At 38.2% G+C, this 20,702-nt stretch overlaps 2 protein-coding genes across 3 annotated transcripts in view; one reads left to right on the top strand and one right to left on the bottom strand.

Moving 5' to 3' along the window:
• The window catches only part of C10H12orf60 (chromosome 10 C12orf60 homolog), a 105,689-nt gene extending 103,606 nt beyond the window's left edge, over positions 1–2,083 (bottom strand). The window contains exons 1-2 of one of the 2 annotated variants that reach the window (XR_004059650.1): positions 1,907–1,978; positions 19–21 (exon numbers count right to left, since the gene is read on the bottom strand). The gene's annotated coding sequence lies outside the window, so the exon portion shown is untranslated. Of the gene's footprint in view, positions 1–18; positions 22–1,906 lie in introns of both variants that reach the window. The other variant, XM_010368467.1, reaches the window with a different exon arrangement.
• Positions 2,084–2,129: 46 nt separating this feature from the next.
• On the top strand, positions 2,130–20,481 carry WBP11 (WW domain binding protein 11). The gene is made up of 12 exons (XM_010368462.2): positions 2,130–2,303; positions 4,185–4,293; positions 4,830–4,861; positions 5,901–5,994; positions 8,775–8,971; positions 10,622–10,755; positions 10,982–11,181; positions 11,783–11,974; positions 15,350–15,451; positions 15,874–16,167; positions 17,861–18,043; positions 19,464–20,481. The coding sequence occupies exons 2-12, from the start codon at positions 4,230–4,232 to the stop codon at positions 19,895–19,897; spliced, it is 1,926 nt and encodes a 641-aa protein (XP_010366764.1). The 5' UTR covers positions 2,130–2,303; positions 4,185–4,229; the 3' UTR covers positions 19,898–20,481.
• Positions 20,482–20,702: the final 221 nt, after the last annotated feature.

Genomic DNA, 20,702 nt, shown 5'->3' with positions numbered 1-20,702 from the left:
GACTTTCATTTCTACCACCAGCTTCAAACATCATTTAGTTATAAGGGGACATACTTAGTAACTTCTGCCTAGACACAAACCCTAGGCCTTCGAATGAGACAGAAATACTATCATATTTTTGACCATCAGAGTAAATCTGTTTTTCGTAAACTACAAGAGACTGAAAAATGATTTGTAACAATTTGCTTCAATTAGGACAGGAAGCAGATCTGTAAAAGTCTACTAATTACAAAATGTAAACCGGATGGATTTGAAAATGGTAAAAATCAAAACTAAAAACATCAAGGTCCTGTTTCTGTAACTGCAAGCAACCCTGAACAACTGTGATGATTAAATATCGCTCAAGCGAATGTTCAAACACTGAAACATTTAAAAGACAAGCAAGCAAAACACAGCTACATATGAATAAAATGCATTTAGGATGCAGAATAGAAGGTCACTACTCTTAAAGCATTTGTCATTTAAAGGAAAGTCATAATTTATTATGTTTTCAGAAAAATTAATATAATTTCATTTTCAACACTAGCAAAAAGGAGGCAGCTGCCTTTGCTACATGATGCATTAGGTGGGCCATTTCACTAATTACCTGATTTTAGAAAACGCCAAAGGGTATGGAGGCCTATTAATGGTTCAGCTGAATCTCTGCAAATGTGTTTGTTTTCTAAATCCTTTGCCAGTAAGTAATTCCCATGAGGACTCTTTTAGTCTATACTGACAAAATTATTAATATGCTGTTGATGCCAGACTGTGTTTGTTATAGTTGATTCTCCCATCCAAGTACAAGAAATGTATTGAAATAAAAACTGCTCAGCCTATCTTAATAATATTAGCTACAGGAAAAATTTTAGCTACATGAAAGACTTTAATATTTCCAACATACAGTTTTCTCTTTCTCTTCTCGCATTGTTTTTCAAAACGAGTTGCAAAACTATGACCACTAATATGGTGTTAGGAAAGAAAAAAAAAAAAAACAAGTTGCAAAACATTACAACTTAGTTCATCCTCAAAATTCAAGATTATTTTCGTTTTTATGTATTACCTGGTTTATCAGCTTTAACCTACCAGATCTTGTCATTGCTTTCCGACACTCAAATTAAGTCTAAATTCAAATCAAGAATTTCCTAACACAAAGGTAAGTTTAGGTATAGGACCGATCTTATTACCTTCAAGGGCAGTTTAAAGATTCTGCCAAAAAATTAATATGTATCTCCAATAATATTTTGAAATATTTATAACTGGTGGTAAGAATGGCCTTCCTACAAGGGATAGTCAGGTTAGGATTAGAAAGAACCAACCGTATCCTCTAAGATAGTTTTTTAAATGTTTAAACTTACCTTTAAGGGAATTAAGTGGGGGCTGACTCAGGGAAAGAGGGGATAGAAGGTAAGGAAAGGGCGAAGGCTAGAGTTAAGTGAATAATCCCGTACGTAGAGTGACATCATAGAGGACTTTTGGTTGGTGAATAGACCAGTCGGGAATACAGCCAATATGTATCAACCTTGCCACTCATAAACTTAAAACCGACTGCATATGTATCCCCGTATTTCTTCTTCAGAACACTAATAAATAATAAATCACCGCCCGTATAAGAAATTTGCGACTCTAATACGGGTGCTGATTTATCTGTTCAGGTGGTCTACAAATGTTCTGTTTTGCGCGTCTATAAAATTTCCACACGTACCAGGCGCCCACATGGGATAACCTGATGCTTACAAAGCGGATTAAACTCAGTAGCAAATGTTATCTGGGTATTCGTTTACAAACGGAGACACCCCTAAAGGATTGCACCTGCTTGCGTCATAAGAAACATAAAAATCCAAAAACTAACGTAATTCCAAGAGACACAAAACGCAGAACGTTTCTGCATCTGCAGACTGTACCGTTCTCGGACAGCTCAACGCATTACGCCCGCAGCAACTAGGTCAGAATGCCTCCAACTCGAGAGACAGGACTGTCAGCCAATCAGATAGCAGCTATCTTCTTTCAATTTCTATTGTACTAGATGAGCGCAATGAGGCGGGCTCTTAGCCGACAACCAACCAATGGAGTATTGTATGGGACCGGAAGAGACTCTGGTCCTGGAATTCTTGAGTATTCTCTATGGTTCTAGGGCCGAGCTGCGCTAAGAGACAGCCGGCCAGAGGAATGGGAAATGACGTAAGGATTGCGGAGGGGCGCGAGGTTTCAAGATGGCGGTAGCTGAGGGGTAGACCGAGAGGCCGAGTTGAAGGCCGTTACGAAGTGAAAGAGGCCGGGAATCGCCCCCTGCCCGCTTCTCGTAGTACTGGGAGCACAGCAGAAGTGTGAGTGTATGGAGTTGCTCTACTACTCTTCCTCATCTCTTTAGTCCCTTCCACGGCCCGCGCAGTGGCTTGGGGGACACCCAGCCCCTTTGCCCCGCTCCTCCTCTCCCCGGCTGAGGTCTCCCGGTTGCGGACTGGGGTATTCCAGGGCCTGCGGTGGCGCGGCGACCAGTGGTTACGCGGTTGGCATCGCCCGGGGCGGTTGGGGCCGCTTCCTATGCACGTTGATTGGTAGCCTTAGGTTTGACGTCTTGTACCTCGAGTCATGGTCGGTCAGCCGTCACTATGGTTTCGGCAGTTGCTGGTGTTGCCTCCTTTGGTGGACCTGGATCCTATCCCACTGAAGCTTCTTTGGCTATTTACAGTTCCCCAACGGTTATTTGGCTTGATTTTCCAGTCGCCCCAGCTTGTAGACAAAAATCTAATCTTTGCAGACTTAAGCTCCGGTATCTTCCGTAAAATTCTCTGTAATTCGTATCCGTTGTGTTTCATTTGTGGGGGAGGAGATTCAGAACATGAGCCTGAGGACACTTGAGAAAGGAAAGCACAAAAAACGCAGGCAATCAAAGATGGGAGAGCTTGTATTTGTACGGATTTTGCATGTTTTCCTCCTTCCCTACCTCCTACTCCCTGCTGCTCTCCGACACCCCCACCCCCCAGTTTTTCTAAGAAGGAAACCACTTGACAAGGGTGTATGGTAGCTAGGGCAGGAATATGGATCCATTATAAAGATTATAGTTAAATAGTGAGTCAAATATCGTAAGATATTTTATTTGTAATCCCGTTGTATCATCAGAGCTTTGTTATAAAGTAATTGATGTCCCCATTTTTTAGATGAGGAAGCTAAAAATCAGAGCCTTTGACGCCGCCCGTCTTAAAATAATTGCCACCAAAACAGCTGTGAAACATCTGACTTTCGGGGCAATTGGACACTTGGCGAAAGAGACATTAACTGTAACAAACTGGTCTGAAAATCTTCCCTTTCTTACCTTTAAAAAGTGTCTACTTGGAAAAGGAAGCAAATTTGTCCACCTTTATTACTGGAAAGAATGCTTCAAAAAATTAAGCCCCATTCTTTTGGAATAAGAGGAAGAAGTCATGTAATAGGGTACTGTGTTCATTAAAGTTTTAGCTTACAAAATACTTTTTCCTCAAGCAAGAATAAGTATTTCCTTTAGTTACCTTAAGAAATATATATTGGGAGTCAGGTGTTAGAAAAATATGTGTCTTAATATTTAAATTTTGGGGAGCTCTCAGTATAGCACTAATTTCAAATACTTGCATTTTTAGTTGTGTTTTGAACTCTTGAGAGTCAAGCATTATATCTGAATTAAATATGCTTAAATGAATGAGTTTTTAGTGTCTTAGAAGTGTTGAGAATGTACAGCATACATGCCAAGAAAAACCATGGAGCAAGGCAAGGCTGAGGTATTTGTTTTGAGCCTAGATCCATTACCCCCATTCTGTTCGTATTCTTCTTTTACAATTACGTGTTAATAAAGAGAGGTTATAGAAGAAGGACTAATGAATTCTGATGTTCATGGTTTGTGCCATATCGTTGAAGCATTTTCTAGTTGTTTTTTTATCAGTTGAGAAAGTCAGTGCTGTGATCCATAAGAAAAAAGATAAACTGATGACTTGAGGATATTCAAAGTGGTCTTCGCACTTATCACATTTCTAAAGAATGATAGAGGTCTAAATTTTCGTGGTCAAGAAAGTTGATGCCATCTTTCTTGGACATTAAAGTCAAAACTAAGGAAAGAACAGTCTCACAGAATTTCTAATTAAAGGAATTTTTTTTTTCAGAGATTGGTGGGGACTAGAAAAAGCAAGAAATAAATTTAGGAGATACAAGCTATTTCTTTGTCTTCACCTTCACAGGTTTTTCTTTTTTTAATGAACAAGTAAACCCTACAAATTGTCAACATGGGACGGAGATCTACATCATCCACCAAGAGTGGAAAATTTATGAACCCCACAGACCAAGCCCGTAAGTGTCCATTAGTGTGGAATGATGAAGTAGGAGAGCGTTAAAAATGGCAAATACTAGGGAATTTATTTCTCTGTGGCTTAATTGCAAGACCAGCAGTGATAGGAGGAATAAATTTTATATTCAGTGTTTGGATGGGAACATTAAGACTTTAAACATGCAAAGAAATTAGTACCCATATTTTAGTTTTCAAATTTGATTGACTTGCAAAGTAGAATTGGCTGAAAGTTTTCTTTTTGTATTTGAAATTTTGAGCAAATTAGTTTTGCGAGCCCTTGTTTCACATTTTATGTTATCTTTTTCCTTCAGATTCATAGTTGTTTTTTATGAAACATTAAACAAAAATGTCTTGACATTTTTGGTTGTCATAATTAGAGGGACGCTCTTGGCATGTAGTGGATAGAGGCCAAAGATGCTGCTGTTTTACAGTGCATACTATAACTTCCCACAATAAAGAATTACCTGTATTAAATTGGAGGAAATGCTAATGTTCAAGATTCAAAAATTTTATTATATCTCCCTCTCTCCTTTTAAAGGAAAGGAAGCCCGGAAGAGAGAATTAAAGAAGGTATGATTTCAGAGGCATCTTACAAAACTTCAAGTACTGTTTGGCACATCTTGTGGTTTGGGATTGGTGGGTTTCAGAATAATATTTCTAATATTTTCTAGAAAAGATGCTTTATGCTTTTTATAAAAACTGTAAGATATACTAAGCCAAACTTTACTATATTTAGGAACTGAAGTAACTTTGCAGAGAAGCTCACTACAAGTTATAATGCTGTTTTTGATTACTTTTCCAGTGAGTTAAAAAATACTTTCGAAAATAATTCTTTTTTGTTATTTATTAAAACATAACTTTTAAAGTCTACCAATGAGGGTGGAAATAAACATGATGCTGGATCACTTTATCCATTTTCCTGATTAACTATTATGTATATTACATTAGCTTAAATATATTTATTGGTTTATAATATTTATAAATATATTACCTTTCTTTTTTTGATTAGCATTTTCCTCTTAGCTGTTGAATTTGTGGCAAAGTACTTCAACAGAATAAGAAAGTTTTTGCTTTATAGTATTTTGCTTTAATACATTGAAGCAACAGAGATTTTAAATAATGTTCAGTTGTGTTTTCATGTTTAGCATTAACTCCTGCAAAATTTTTAAATATTCTTTATATAATTTTAGAATTTAGCTTCAACCTTTGCTTTTTTTTTTTTTTTTTTGAAAACAAACAAACAAACAAACTTTGGACTTCAGCTAGCAGAGGTTTTAGAACAACGGGCAGGAACAATCACCCAAGGTCTTCAAGAACGGAAGGGGTTTAAAAAAAGAAATGTAAAGTGTGTGTGTTTAAGTAACTGCTAAAGACCTCACAGAGCTCAAAGAAATACTTTACTAAGAAAACACATCTTAAAAATAGCATTTCTTTATCTTTTTGACAAGTGTAAACGTTTTTAAGGCAAAAAATTACATAGCTGTTTCTGGTGGTCGAAACAAGTGATCAGAAGCCAAGGAGTTATTCTGTTCAGATTCTTAAAGCGAGTTGAAGTAAAACTCATGAGTGCCTGACTTCTTGACATCTGGCCGCCTTTTGTTTTTCTAAGAACAAAAAACAGCGCATGATGGTTCGAGCTGCAGTTTTAAAGATGAAGGATCCAAAACAGATAATCCGAGACATGGAGAAACTGGATGAAATGGGTAAGAATTTACAAACAGGCAGCTGTAACAGTCTGACACATACAGAGGCAGGCAGGTAATGAGTGAAGCAGCATAGGCATAAGTAAAACAGAACAGCGTGAGGGCATTTGATGCTTGGATTTAATGTTAGTTTCAGGGAGACAAAATGGAGTGCTAGAGGGCTGTTGCAAACTGGAGACCCCATATACCAGAATAAGAGGGAAGTGATTATTTGGCTTTCGGCTAATTGTTATGAGATAACAGAAGCAGTTTGGCCAGCTTGCTTTTCAGGAGAAGACTTAAATCTGGTTTATGGAATAACCTTGGGTTTTTTGTTTGTTGTCTTTTATTTAATGTTGGCAACTACCATGTAAATCTAAGTATTAGACCCCTGTAATTAAGGCAGTTTCCAATTTTTCCAGTCAGAAGATCCAAAAAGATACTTAACTGTTTAGTAAGGATATAGAAAAAAAATCATCAAATACCTAAAACCGAATATATAAAATACTATACCAGGATTCTCTGCCTTTTTCACATTTTATAGAATAAGTTTATTCACTCTTCATATGCATTTTAAGTATCGCTGCTTTGTTATAACTGGAATCACATGAAATAGCTGCATGTTATCTTTTTTTGCATCTAAATTTGAAAATCATTGATGTTGCCACTGGAAATTTTATCCTAACCCACAAATATCCTTTCTGTTTAATACTAGAACATGTAGAATATTTGGGTTTTTTAATAGATGTTTTCAAACATGCAGAAAACAGTCTAGTTAACTTCCATGTGCTTTTCACCTGTCAAGTTTTTGCCACTTTGTCTTCTACCCTTTGCCACTTTTTTAAAATAGCATTTTAAAGTGATTGTTACAAGTTCCATGGTTTGCCCAAAAACAGAGTAGTAAGTAAAAGAGATGCAATGAAACTCCTCAATGATACATTAAATGCAGTACAAGAAAAAATTCAGTCATGGCATTATGCTATTACAAGGTTTCTGAAATAATGTGGAAGAATCTGTGCAGCTAGCCTGAGTAAGAGTTCTGGGTCAGGCTTCAAGATCCCAGATCTTTCCCAGTTCAGCTGTAACTGATTTCACTTCTTGAATCTGGTCTAAATATCAGCAGGGATAATTACTTTCCTTGGGGAACCAGGGAATCCTTCATTAAATGACCCCAAATGTTATGTGTTGTTTTAAAAGGAGCTAATAGTAATAACTGAGGTTTCTTGAGTCGTTATCTTGCTACACACCTGTGCACCAGTTTTTTCCCACTAGTTTTCTAATCCTCACAATCTTTTATAGGTGCACTGTCCCTATTTTACAGGTAAGGAAACTCAGGCACAGAAAGATTACATAGCTTTCTCAAGATCACACTGCTATGTAGTGGCAAAGCTGAGATTAAAACTCAGGCATTCAGTGCTTTTACTAATCATACTAGGAATAGTATAGTGTAAGAATACACCCTTTAGATTTGAATAAATTACCAAGATTAATAATAGTTAATAGGATTTAAGGAAGAAGATAAACTTGTTATTCTTTTAAAAAAAAGGAAAGGGATGAAGAGAATACTATTCATCAGGAGTCTAGTTACAATTTATAAAACTCAATACAGACTAGTTAAGGCAGAAAAAAGCATGCATTGGCTCTCTTAATTAAGAAGTCTGAACGTAAAAAAAGAGAAATCCCTGAAACTAACCTCAAAGTCCAATCTCATCATCAGTACTGTCCATCTGACTAGTCTGATCTCTGTTAGCCTCATTCAGCTTACTACTGATGAACTTCTTGGGATGGAAGGTGGAATCTATGTGTGTAATTACTGATGATTGGGAGACAAGGCCACAGGCAGCTCTAGATTTGTTTTATCTGTACATAACATGTCCAGAAAGAAAATCTGAGAGTTTCTGTCTCTCACATCTACATTTAAAATCTTAGGGAAGGTTCTGGCCCTAGTTTGGATCATGTGCTCATTGATCTCCGAGTCATTCACTAAAAAGGAAGATAGGGGGATATGATTGACCAGACAGGCCTGGAGGTCTTATTCTTGGGATAGAGGACCTGCAGTTAAGTCCCATGTTGACACATGATTAGTTGAGGAGAAAAAGGATCGTATGGTAGCTAGGCCAGGAATACAGATCTGTTATAAAGATTATAGTTAAGTGGTGACTCAAACACCACTGGATATTTTATTTGTAATCCCATTGTATCATCATAGCTTTGTTACAAAGTAGTTAATGTCTCCATTTTTTAGATGAGGAAGCAAAAAATCAGAGAGTTCAAGTAAAATGCCTAAGATCTCAAAAAAAAATTTTTTTTTTTGAGACGAGGTTTTGCTCTTGTTGCCCAGGCTGGAGTGCAGTGGTGCGATCTCGGCTCACTGCGACCTCTGCCTCCCAGATTCAAGCGATTCTTCTGCCTCAGCCTCCCAAATAGCTGGGACTACAGGCATGCACCCCCACGCCCAGCTAATAGATCTCACAATTTGACAGGACTAATATAGTATGTAAACACAAATCTGACAGAATCTTCACCAGGTTTTCAGCACAGAGCAGTGAAAATTGATTTTTATTACAATGAAGATGAAAATCAATTAGGTGGCATTTCTGAGAAAGGTAAAATTAGTGGCCATCTAAAAAGGGTGGGGATTTTAGTAAATATTGTAGTTCTTTGAATAAAATTGAAAAGAGTATGTCTGAGTGTCTAGATCTCTTAAAAAAATTTTAGCATATATGGAGGTTTTTATTATGTAATCTATTGATACCTAACTGAAGTGGCCTCTTACATTTAATTTCATAATCTACTTTTAGAGTTTAACCCAGTGCAACAGCCACAATTAAATGAGAAAGTACTGAAAGACAAGCGTAAAAAGCTGCGTGAAACCTTCGAACGTATTCTACGACTCTATGAAAAAGAGAATCCAGATATTTACAAAGAATTGAGAAAGCTAGAAGTAGAATATGAACAGAAGAGGGCTCAACTTAGCCAATATTTTGATGCTGTCAAGGTAATCAAGGTTTTCTTTTTAGAGATAAACTAAAATATTACACAGATTGAGTATCCCTTATGCAAAGTGCTTGGGACCAGAAGTGTTTCGGATTTAGTGTTGTTTTTTATTTTGTTTTGTTTTTGCATATATTTGCATATATTTGGGGGGTGGCACCCTAGTCTAAGCATGAAATTAACATAGCCTGAGGATAATTTTATAAATTCTGTGCATGAAACAAAAGTACGACCCATCACATTAGGTCAGGTGTGGATTTTTCCACCATGGCATCATGTGGGAGTCAAAAAAGTTTAGGATCCTTGGAGCATTTCAGATTTTCAGATTAGGGATGCTCAACCTGTACTTAGATTTAAAAAGTTAATGGAAGAATTAGTCATGTTGAACCTCTTCCTCATAGCAGTTTCTTCTAAAACTAAACATATACCTACCATGTGAACCAGCAAATCTAATCCTTTTTATTTAAACAGAAGAAATTAATTCAAAAACTAAGATCAGCCTAGGTGTTCACTAATAGGATAATGGATAATTAAACTGTAGCATATTTATACAATCAGATACTATTCAGCAATAAAAGGAATAATCTAATACTCAAAACAGCATGGAATAAAAAAAAATTATGAATAAATCTCAAAAACATGCTAAGTTTATTTCATTGTTATGATTTCATTTTTATGAAATTCTAGAATAGTCACAGCTAATCTGTGCAGGAAAAAAAGATACAGCCGTGGTTGCTTTTGGGGGATGATATTAGAGATGGATTGGGAAGGAGTATGAGGTATATGTATTTGTCAAAACTTACTGAATTTGTACATTTTGTTTACCTCAAAGATGGGAAAAAAATCAAATGCTATAATTTCTGTAAAGGAGGTAATATGTCTCCCATTTTACAGATGAAGGCACAAGTTAACTTGCTTAGTTAAGCTAATACACAACAGAAATTCAGCATAGGCAAGCTAATGAGCCCAACCTCCACCACTGGATATATACTATTTGTTAGTTGACATGTATTATTTTTCTTTTTGTTTGTTTGTTTTTTGTTTTTGAGACTGAGTCTCACTGTGTTGCCCAGGCTCACTGCAACTTCTGCCTCCCAGGTTCAAACAATTCTCCTCCCTCAGCCTCCTGAGTAGCTGGGACTACAGGCGCACACCACCACAACCGGCTAATTTTTGTATTTTTATTAGAGATGGGCTTTCACCATATTGGCCAGGCTGGTCTCAAACTCCTGACCTCGTGATCCACCCGCCTCAGTCTCCCAAAGTGCTGGGATTACAGGCGTGAGCCACCGTGCCCAGCCTGACATGTATTTTTCTGTCACCCTGCATATTAAATAGGGTAGGTCTGGTGCTAGATACTTGTAACAGTTGGGTTTCTCTAAACAACAGCTATTTCGAATCATATGCAAAAATAATTACCTGATAAGAGGAGAAAAAAGCAGCTGGGTTTTAGCATTTTTAAAAGTAAAGATTTCTTTCAGTTCTTTGACAATCTGTAAGTATTGACGTGAGATGATTTTTGTGGGGGTTTTTGGTGATATTTATGTTAGTTGGAAAGCGTGTCCAAGTTACAAAACAGCTGACTTGTCAGTTTTAGTGTTGAGTTAGTGGATGACTTTTTTATCGTACTGTTGAATGGTTCTCTCTCTTTCAGAATGCTCAGCATGTGGAAGTGGAGAGTATTCCTTTGCCGGATATGCCACATGCTCCTTCCAACATTTTGATCCAGGACATTCCACTTCCTGGTGCTCAGCCACCCTCTATACTAAAGAAAACCTCAGCCTATGGGTAAGGAAGCAGTGTCACAATCAGAGAGCATTTAGTAAAGGCACAAATTGACTGTCCAGTGCCAAAATTAATGCAGGGGGAAATAAAGACAATGTGGATGTAAACAGTGTGACATTTGATTAAATGTAAAATAAATCCCTTGAAAATTGTTTAGAAGAGAAAATAATCTCATTACTGTTAAGTGATTACTGTGGGAGTTTTTTTGTTTTTGTTTTTTTGTTAACAGACCTCCAACTCGGGCAGTTTCTATCCTTCCTCTTCTTGGACATGGTGTTCCACGTTTGCCCCCTGGCAGAAAACCTCCTGGCCCTCCCCCTGGTCCACCTCCTCCTCAAGTCGTGCAGATGTATGGCCGTAAAGTGGGTTTTGCCCTAGATCTTCCCCCTCGTAGGCGAGATGAAGACATGTTATATAGTCCTGAACTTGGTGAGAAGTGACTGTTCCTTTGCTCTTATAACTATCATTTTTTGTGTTAGGCCTGTTTAACATATTGTTCACCACCCTCAGAACTTAGAAAGTAAATGAGAGGATATCATGTACATACTAATATACATACAGTTGGATAAATCATAGGATCTACTCAAGTAAAAGCATCATACATAAGTATAGAAATGTTTATTGTGTTTTAAGTTAGGCTTTCCTTGGAGATGTCACTCTTGCTACTAATCCCTTAAGACTTGTATATCTGGTTCCCTTTTAGCTTTATTGTCATCAGACTAGAGCATCGTTGTATACATTCACTGACTGTGTATGTATATACAAACATGATTGCTGCTAAAGGAGGAAATGGGTTTTCAAATTAGAACCTCTTTTAAAAAAAATCTTAAATTACCAAAAAGAAGTGTTTAAAATTATTGGCAAATGAAAATATTGTTAGACTGTATGAATAGCTATATACAGGAATTTTTTTTGTAAGCATTAAGTTGTTACAGTCCGAGTTAAATAGGATAATTTTCTGTATTTCTGGGTACCATGTCGTGGAGGGTCCAATCATATTACTTTTCCATGTTCCTTTCCCACTTTTCAGCCCAACGAGGTCATGATGATGATGTTTCTAGCACCAGTGAAGATGATGGCTATCCTGAGGACATGGATCAGGATAAGCATGATGACAGTACTGATGACAGTGACACCGACAAATCAGATGGAGAAAGTGACGGGGATGAATTTGTGCACCGTGATGATGGTGAGAGAGACAATAATGAAGAAAAGAAGTCAGGTATGTGCAGATGAAGGATTCATGGTATTGATCAATAAAGAGAAAACAAGCTGAAGGTCCTAATTTATTAGTGAATCTCTGAGAGTACTCTGAAATCTTTGGAAGTAGGAATCATAGCTGTATTCATCTTTATATATTAAAATTTTGAAAGTTTTTGACACAGTAAGTACTCAGTGGATGTTTATGAGGAAAAACAAACTGTATAATAAAAATGTCTATGCAATAAAGTTCACTTTGGGGTAAAAGGTATAACTATTCAACAGCATAAACATGTATCATTATGGGTATGTTATAGGAAAGGAGAATAGCCATATTAAGAAAAACATTGATGTTGTATTTTATAAATCTGTTTAAATATCTACTTTTGAAGCCCTTTTATGGTATCTTACATGAACCAGGGTCATATTTATAACCCAGGTACACTCAAGAGTGGAATCATGAAACATATTGTATCTATAATATGTATGTTTATTTGATTATTAAAAAATTCAGGCCAGGCGTGGTGGCTCAAGTCTGTAATCCCAGCACTTTGGGAGGCCGAGATGGGCTAATCACGGAGTCAGGAGATCGAGACCATCCTGGCTAACCCGGTGAAACCCCATCTCTACTAAAATACAAAAAAAAAACTAGCCAGGCGAGGTGGCAGGCGCCTGTAGTCCCAGCTACTCAGGAGGCTGAGGCAGGAGAATGGCGTAAACCCGGGAGGCGGAGCTTGCAGAGACCCAAGATCATGCCACTGCACTACAGCCTGGACGACAGAGTGAGACTCTGTCTCAAAAAAAAAAAAAAATTCAGGCTGGGCGCGATGGCTCACGCCTGTAATCCCAGCACTTTGGGAGGCCGAAGCAGGCAGATCACGAGGTCAGGAGATCAAGATCATCTTGGCTAACAGGGTGAAACCCTGTCTCTACTAAAAATGCAAAAACTTAGCCAGGCATAGTGGCGGGCGCCTGTAATCCCAGCTACTTGGGAGGCTGAGGCAGGAGAATGGCTTGAACCCAGGAGGCGGAGCTTGCAGTAAGCTGAGATCGTGCCACTGCACTCCAACCTGGGCAACAGAGCGAGACTCCATCTCAAAAAAAAAATTCGAATAGGACATTTGTCAAGAAAATTTTAAGCATCGTTAATAGGTTCTGACAGTGCAAAATGCACACCAATTCTGTCAAACCTCAGCAGTTTTGGAGCTTCTTAGAGATTGTTTTTGTAGCCTACAACAGAATATTTATATAATACTATGTAATACTAATGTTAATATTGATAATGACAAATTTTTCTTCTGCTGTGTCTTAAGAATCATGGTTGCAAAAACAAAAAAGCTAGTTAAAAATAATAAGAGCTGGTAATGAAAGATTATTATAGAGGACTGTTAGGTAGGAACTAGTACTGGAAAGTAGAAAGCCATTAGAGCCACGGCAGCTCCATTTTTTTTCTGGGACTGTGTGGTCTCTTGCCTTCTTTTCCTTTTATTCTGCTGACAGATTTTTTTTTTTCTTTTTTTTTTTTTTTTTTTTTTGAGACAGTCTCACGCTTGTCGCCCAGGTTGGAGTGCAGTGGCACAATATCAGCTCACTACAACCTTCATCTCTCGGGGTCAAGCGATTCTCCTGCCTCAGTCTCCCAAGTAGCTGGGATTAAAGGCACCCACCACCACGCCCGGCTAATTTTTGTATTTTCAGTAGAGACGGAGTTTGACCATGTTGACGAGGCTGGTTTCGAACTCCTGACCACAGGTGATCTGCCCACCTTGGCCTCCCAAAGTGCTGGGAATAGAGGCATGAGCCACAGCACCCAGCCACATTTTTCTTATATATTCTCATCAATACACATGGTCTGAAAATGGCCATCCCAACTCTGAGTTGGTATTCACTCAGTTAATATTTATTGAGTTTTTACTATACACATGGCATTTTTTCCAGACACTAAGGATACAGGGTAAACAAAACTAAAGTCCTGTTCACATGGAACTATTCTCCTCCTAAAATGTTTACCAGCTAAAAATACTCCTCTCCAGCGTCTAATGGATAGCCTTTGTCAGTTAAGAAGTTCTTTTTAGGCCGGGCATGGTGGCTCATGCCTGTAATCCCAGCACTTTGGGAGGCCGAGGCGGGTGGATCACCTGAGGTCGGGAGTTCGAGACAGCCTGACCAACATGGAAAAACCCCGTCTCTACTAAAAATACAAAATTATCCGGGCGTGGTTGCACATGCCTGTAATCCCAGCTATTCCGGAGGCTGAGGCAGGAGAATCGCTTGAACGTGGGAGGCAGAGTTTGTGGTGAGCTGAGATCGCACCAGCCTGGGCAACAAGAGCAAAACTCCACCTCAAAAAAAGAACTTTTTATTCTTAGCTTGCTAAGATTTTTTTTTTTTTTAATTATAAGTATTTTTTATATATCTGTTGGGATGTAACTTTTTTTTTGTTCTTTGTAAGTTCTTTATTGTAGTGAACTACATTGCTGGCTTTTAGAACACTTGGATTCAACTTGCTTATATATTTTTTTCCTTTTTGTAAATTTTAGTTTTGATAGTTTTTGGGGAACAGGTTGTGTTTGGTTACATGGGTAAGTTCTTTAATGGTGATTTCTGAGATTTTGATGCATCCCTCACCCAAGTAGTGTATACACTTTACGTAGTTTGTAGTCTCCTTTCCCTCACTCCCCTCCCACCCTTCCCCACTGAGTTCCCAAAGTCCATGGTATCACTCTTATGCTTTTGCATCATCATATCTTAGCTCCCACTTATAAGTGAGAGCATACAATATTTGGTTTTTCATTCCTGAGTTACTTCACTTAGAATAATGGCCTCCAACTCCATTCAAGTTGCTATAAAGGCCATTATTTTGTTCCATTTTATGGCTGAGTAGTATTCCATGGTGGATATATACCACATTTTCTTTAACCATTGGTTGGTTGATGACATTTAGATTGGTTTCATATTTTTGCAATTGCAAATTGTGCTGCTGTAAGCATGTATAACTTGCTTATATTTTATGTTGGCCAGTAGATGAGTTTTGGTATCAAGTTTAAGCTAGCTTCATGAGTCGGGTAACATTTCATCTTTTCCTATGCTCTTTATCAGAAGATTTCTGTAACTTAATGTTTGGCTGAATTTCCTCCTAAAATTATTTGTAGCCTTTAAGGAGTAGATTTTCAACTACTATTTAAGTTTTGTATATTCTGGGCTTATCACCTCTTTGGCCAACTTTAATAATTTATATTTTATCTGGATGTTCATATCATTAATATAGCTGTCTCATCCTACACCTCTGCCAAGTAGTGGGTAGCAATCATATCTAGTACTTCATAATGTTGCATAGTAAACATTTACTGAATTTTGTTGATCCCAATCTACTCCGCTCCCTCCTTTGTCCCCTTAGGTCTGAGTGTACGGTTTGCAGATATGCCTGGAAAATCAAGGAAGAAAAAGAAGAACATGAAGGAACTGACTCCTCTTCAAGCCATGATGCTTCGTATGGCAGGTAAAGCAGGGAAAAAATAGTGAATCACCTTGTGGTGTATCCTCACGCTAATTGCTTTACATACATTTTCCCATTTAGTATCTCGGCAACCTTCAAGTAAGTAATAAATCCTTGTTTTACAAAAATAAGATTTGGAACCATTATATAGGCTGCCTAAAGTTACAATAGCAAGTAAATGGTTGGGCTGGCATTTAAATATTGGTCTGTCTTGTTTTAAAGCCTGAGTTCATTCCACTGTGCTACACTAATACAGATGAGTATAGAATAGTATTTCTTTCACATGTAAGTATTTTATTGAAGAAGACTATTTGGTTTTTAATTTTAAGAACACATTTATTAACCATGTGTATTCAATCATTGCTGTTCTCCAAACTGTAAAAAAATGAATCAACTCCATTTACTGAGTTTAAAATTTCTTTCAGGTCAAGAAATCCCTGAGGAGGGACGGGAAGTAGAGGAATTTTCAGAGGACGATGATGAAGATGATTCCGATGACTCTGAAGCAGAAAAGCAATCACAAAAACAGCATAAAGAGGAATCCCATTCTGATGGCGCATCCACTGCGTCTTCACAGCAGCAGGCTCCGCCGCAGTCTGTTCCTCCTTCTCAGATACAAGCACCTCCCATGCCAGGACCACCACCTCTTGGACCACCACCTGCTCCACCATTACGGCCTCCTGGGCCACCGACAGGCCTTCCTCCTGGTCCACCTCCAGGTAAACACTTATATCATGTGACTAAAGTTTAAATGAGGTTAGAGTGAAGTCATTCCAAAAAATAGTATGTGTTATTAGTGTTCATGTTTTCTTGTTTCCTCCTAATGGGATTCTCTAAGATGTGAAAGATTCTCAAAGGACAAGTAAAGCTTGTTTATTCCTAAACCATTGTTTGCAACTCATAGTTCTACTGACAGCCGCCTATTTTTCTCCAAAGCACTCTTATTTTCAAAGTTTTTCTGATTACAGCAGACAGAAACTTGAACACGTAATGGAGGCTTTCTTTAGTATTGCTTTTTAATATAATAGGTTGACCTAGCTCTAAATTGGCAGCAGGCGGGAGTAAGACACAGTTAATACTGTCTTGTGTTCTTAGGTTAAGAATGTTGAATGTCAGTGTAATCTGCATAGTTTTTTAGTTGTAGTTCTTTTTTAGAGGCAAAGGTGATTAGTCTGTTTATTAAGTGTTCAGCTCGAAAGTATAAAAAGATTATAAAATGAAGCAACAGAGAACTTTTCAGCTATTTGTGATTTTAATTCTTCATCCTATTGTCAGCCAACTAAGTTTTCTTCAGTTAAGCTAATCATTTTCCGATTGGTGCAAAGGAAAGCTACATATTTTATGTCATTCTTAGTGGTCTTTATCTATATATTCATGAGTTTCAAGGGGTCCTTAAAGCATTGTTTTGTTTTTTTGTTTTTTTGTGGGGTTTTTTTGCTTGCCTTTTTTTTAATCATTATATTTTAAGTTCTAAGGTACAGGTGCATAACATGCAGGTTTGTTACATATGTATACATGTGCCAAGTTGGTGTGCTGCACCCATTAACTCGATTTATATTAGGTATTTCTCCTAATGCTGTCCCTCCTCCCTAAATCATGCTGCTATAAAGACACATGCACACGTATGTTTATTGTGGTACTATTCACAATAGCAAAGACTTGGAACCAACCCAAATGTCCATCAGGGATAGACTGGATTAAGAAAATGTGGCACATAAACACCATGGAATACTATGCAGCCATAAAAAGGGATGAGTTCATGTCCTTTGTAGGGACAAAGCATTGTGTTTTATATTCCATTTTCAGCTTATACTGGAACCATTTAAGAATTCTTATCACCTTTTTATATTTCCAGCATTGCAGAGCTGTGATTGAGTATGCTTTTTGTCAGTGTTGGGAAATAAAGTAAAAAGATCCACAACAAATCCAGTACCATTTTTCTGGTGCTCAGATATTTTTTTTTTAGACGAAGTGTCACTCTGTCGCCCATGCTGGAGTGCGGTAGTGTGATCTCGGCTCACTGCAACCTCCGCCTCCCAGGTTCAAGCAATCCTCCTGCCTCAGCCTCCCGAGTAGCAGGGATTATAGGCGCCCGCCACCATGCCCAGCTAATTTTTTGTATTTTAGTAGAGACAGGGTTTCACCATCTTGGCCAGCCTGGTCTTAAACTCGTGACCTCGTGATCCATCTGCCTCAGCCTCCCAGAATGCTGGGATTATAGGCGTGAGCCACCATGCCCGGCTGTACTGAGATATTTATTGAATGAATTCTGTTTCCATGTATGTTTCATTAAGTTTTTGAAGTTAATCTGATTTCAGGTTAAAGTCAAACCATATTTGAGTTACTTTTAAGCCATAGTTATTACTTAATGAACATTTGTGTGACATTAATTTATCATTTTTCCTTTTTCAGGAGCTCCTCCATTCCTGAGACCACCTGGAATGCCAGGACTCCGAGGGCCCTTACCCCGACTTTTACCTCCAGGACCACCACCAGGCCGACCCCCTGGCCCTCCCCCAGGTCCACCTCCAGGTCTGCCTCCTGGTCCCCCTCCTCGGGGACCCCCACCAAGGCTACCTCCCCCTGCACCTCCAGGTGACGCTTTCAGTTTCTATAGTAAAAACTTTGCCTACTGTTTATTTAATTTGCTGTAAGACATATGGTCACATTTCAGTATTCTGAAATCTGAGGTAATCTTACAGTTGGTGGTGTTTTTAAGTTGTTGTTGACCTGGTTTGAAATAGAGTTCTTCCAGTGGGTATTTGCCCTTGGTTCGCTTGTGGGACTTCTGGCCAGAGAACATGGGATTAAATTCTGTATTTGATAATTTTTTGGTTTTAGTTGTAGTTATGAAGCCGTTTCATGCATCCACATGAGTACCAACTTAAAGTTTAAAATTACGGAGAGTGTTTTTTTTCCTTTCCTCTACCTAGTGTCAAGGTTAGACATGCAGATTTTCTTGTGGGCTTGTTTTATGTGGCAGATATATTTCTAGTTTACAACACTGAAATGTCCCACTTTCATATGAAGATCTGCTTTTAAGTACCCTGTCTGGGGCTTTTTTTCTCTCTCTCTGTCTTAGTGGTACACAGAATAATGATGAGTTTATGCAATCGATAGGATCTTAGATTTGATGAAATATGGTACTTTAATTTAAAAGTGGCATTTGAAGAACTGAAATCTTCAGTTCTTGGTATATGAATATTGTGTATGTCTGACTGTCCATAGGACATGAGTTATTTTCCAGTAATGATGACAGATTGTGATTAGTTGCATTCTCTTACTCCATGTGTGCTTTTTTTTCTTTGAGACGGAGTTTCGCTCTTGTTGCCCAGGCTGGAGTGCAATGGTGCGATCTCAGCTCACTGCAGCCTCCGCCTCCTGGGTTCAAGCAATTCTCCTGCCTCAGCCTCCCAAGTAGCTGGGATTCTTATTTTTAGTAGAGACACGGTTTCATCATGTTGGTCAGGCTGGTCTTGAACTCCTGACCTTAAATGATCCACACGCCTTGGCCTCCCAAAGTGCTGGGATTACAAGTGTGAGCCACCGTACTTGGCCTCCATGTGCATTTAATGATCAGGGTTAAAATTTTATTTCTTGCACATTGTTACTTTTTTGTGCAGGGGAAATGGTAATGGAAATATAAGGCATGGGGATTGGTCTCCTGACCTTGTCCTTACTAATATCTGCACTATGCAGCTGGAATAGAATCTTGGGATATGAGATTTGAGAGAGTAATTTGAAACCAGTTGATGTCACTTTATATTTTAAAGTCGAACATTATTTAGAGAAGAGAACATATTACTGTAAGTACAGGAATATAGGCTGAAGGTAAATACTGTTTTATAATAAAATATTCCTGAGTTTCACATTGCAACCAGTATGAGTTCAGCTTACTTTCTGTAAGTTATTATCCATTTTTTTAAAAATCGGTAACCAATATTTAAATGTCCTTAATAGTAGTTAAATTGTATTAGTTCTTACAGTATTCATCCTGCCTATTTTATTCATTTAGGTATTCCTCCACCTCGTCCTGGCATGATGCGCCCACCTTTGGTGCCTCCCCTTGGACCTGCCCCCCCTGGGCTTTTCCCACCAGCTCCCTTGCCGAACCCTGGGGTTTTAAGTGCCCCACCCAACTTGATTCAGCGACCCAAGGCAGATGATACGAGTGCAGCCACCATTGAGAAGAAAGCCACAGCAACCATCAGTGCCAAGCCACAGATCACTAATCCCAAGGCAGAGATTACTCGATTTGTGCCCACTGCACTGAGAGTACGTCGGGAGAATAAAGGGGCTACTGCTGCTCCCCAAAGAAAGTCAGAGGATGATTCTGCTGTGCCTCTTGCCAAAGCAGCACCCAAATCTGGTCCTTCTGTTCCTGTCTCAGTACAAACTAAGGATGATGTCTATGAGGCTTTCATGAAAGAGATGGAAGGGCTACTGTGACAGCTTTTGATGCCAGAACAGGCTTCTGTTCACAACAGTGGCCCATGGAGAAAGAAGCTCTTATTAAACTTAGATGAAAGAGCTGCTTCCATTGTCAGGGTATTTTCTAATTTCAGTTCAAGGAATATCCTAAAATTTAGCCTTGTTCAGAATTTACTGCACATAAAAGAGGGTATTTCATCCAGAATAGATCAGTTATTGAAGCAGTGCTGCTAACATCCATTCCCTTTCACACCACCATTGTCATCCTGTTTCTTCCCCTCCTCCAGTTCTTTGGAAATTTGTGATCGGGGGATCTTAGTTGCTTATTTGTTTTGACTCTTGTGTGCTGTGGGCACTGGAGTAGAGATTTTTGAAAAGAACAGTTTATTTCATCTTGCTTTTTGTGTTTGAGTTTTTTTAATATTTTCCTGTAAATATTTTGTAATATTTTACTTGTAATGAAATGGATCACAGTGTCATTTCCTAATACAAGGCAGGATATGTGGGAAGAAAATGTACAATTATTTGATTAAAATTATTTTCCCACTGACCTAAACTTTCAGTGATTCGTGGGAAAAATAAATAAATGTTCTACACCAAGATACTGACTCTGTGTTACTGATAATGTATAAACATAATACCTAGTTTATGAACAGAAAAAAAAAAAAAGGTTGAGTATTTAAAACTTGGGTTTTTAAGGAACTGCCTTTCTGGTACAGAATGATAATCTTACTGAAAACATGGTAGAAACTACATTTTAAATTTTCAGGGATAAAAAAGAGGAGTAATTATTTTCCTGTAAGGTTGCCATACTGGCTTTAGA

The sequence above is a fragment of the Rhinopithecus roxellana genome, chromosome 10 (assembly GCF_007565055.1).
Source record: "Rhinopithecus roxellana isolate Shanxi Qingling chromosome 10, ASM756505v1, whole genome shotgun sequence".
NCBI classification, from domain to species: domain Eukaryota; kingdom Metazoa; phylum Chordata; class Mammalia; order Primates; family Cercopithecidae; genus Rhinopithecus; species Rhinopithecus roxellana.
Note: the sequence above shows the minus strand (reverse complement) of the source record. Positions and strands in the feature narration are given on the sequence as shown.

What these genes read in the sequence shown, in the direction of transcription:
- WBP11 (XM_010368462.2), top strand. Translation starts at nt 4,230, where the DNA reads ATGGGACGGAGATCTACATCATCCACCAAGAGTGGAAAATTTATGAAC. An exon ending in GAACCCCACAGACCAAGCCC is followed by an intron (nt 4,294 to 4,829) that starts GTAAGTGTCCAT and finishes CTCCTTTTAAAG; the next exon opens with GAAAGGAAGCCCGGAAGAGA. An exon ending in CATGATGCTTCGTATGGCAG is followed by an intron (nt 15,452 to 15,873) that starts GTAAAGCAGGGA and finishes AATTTCTTTCAG; the next exon opens with GTCAAGAAATCCCTGAGGAG.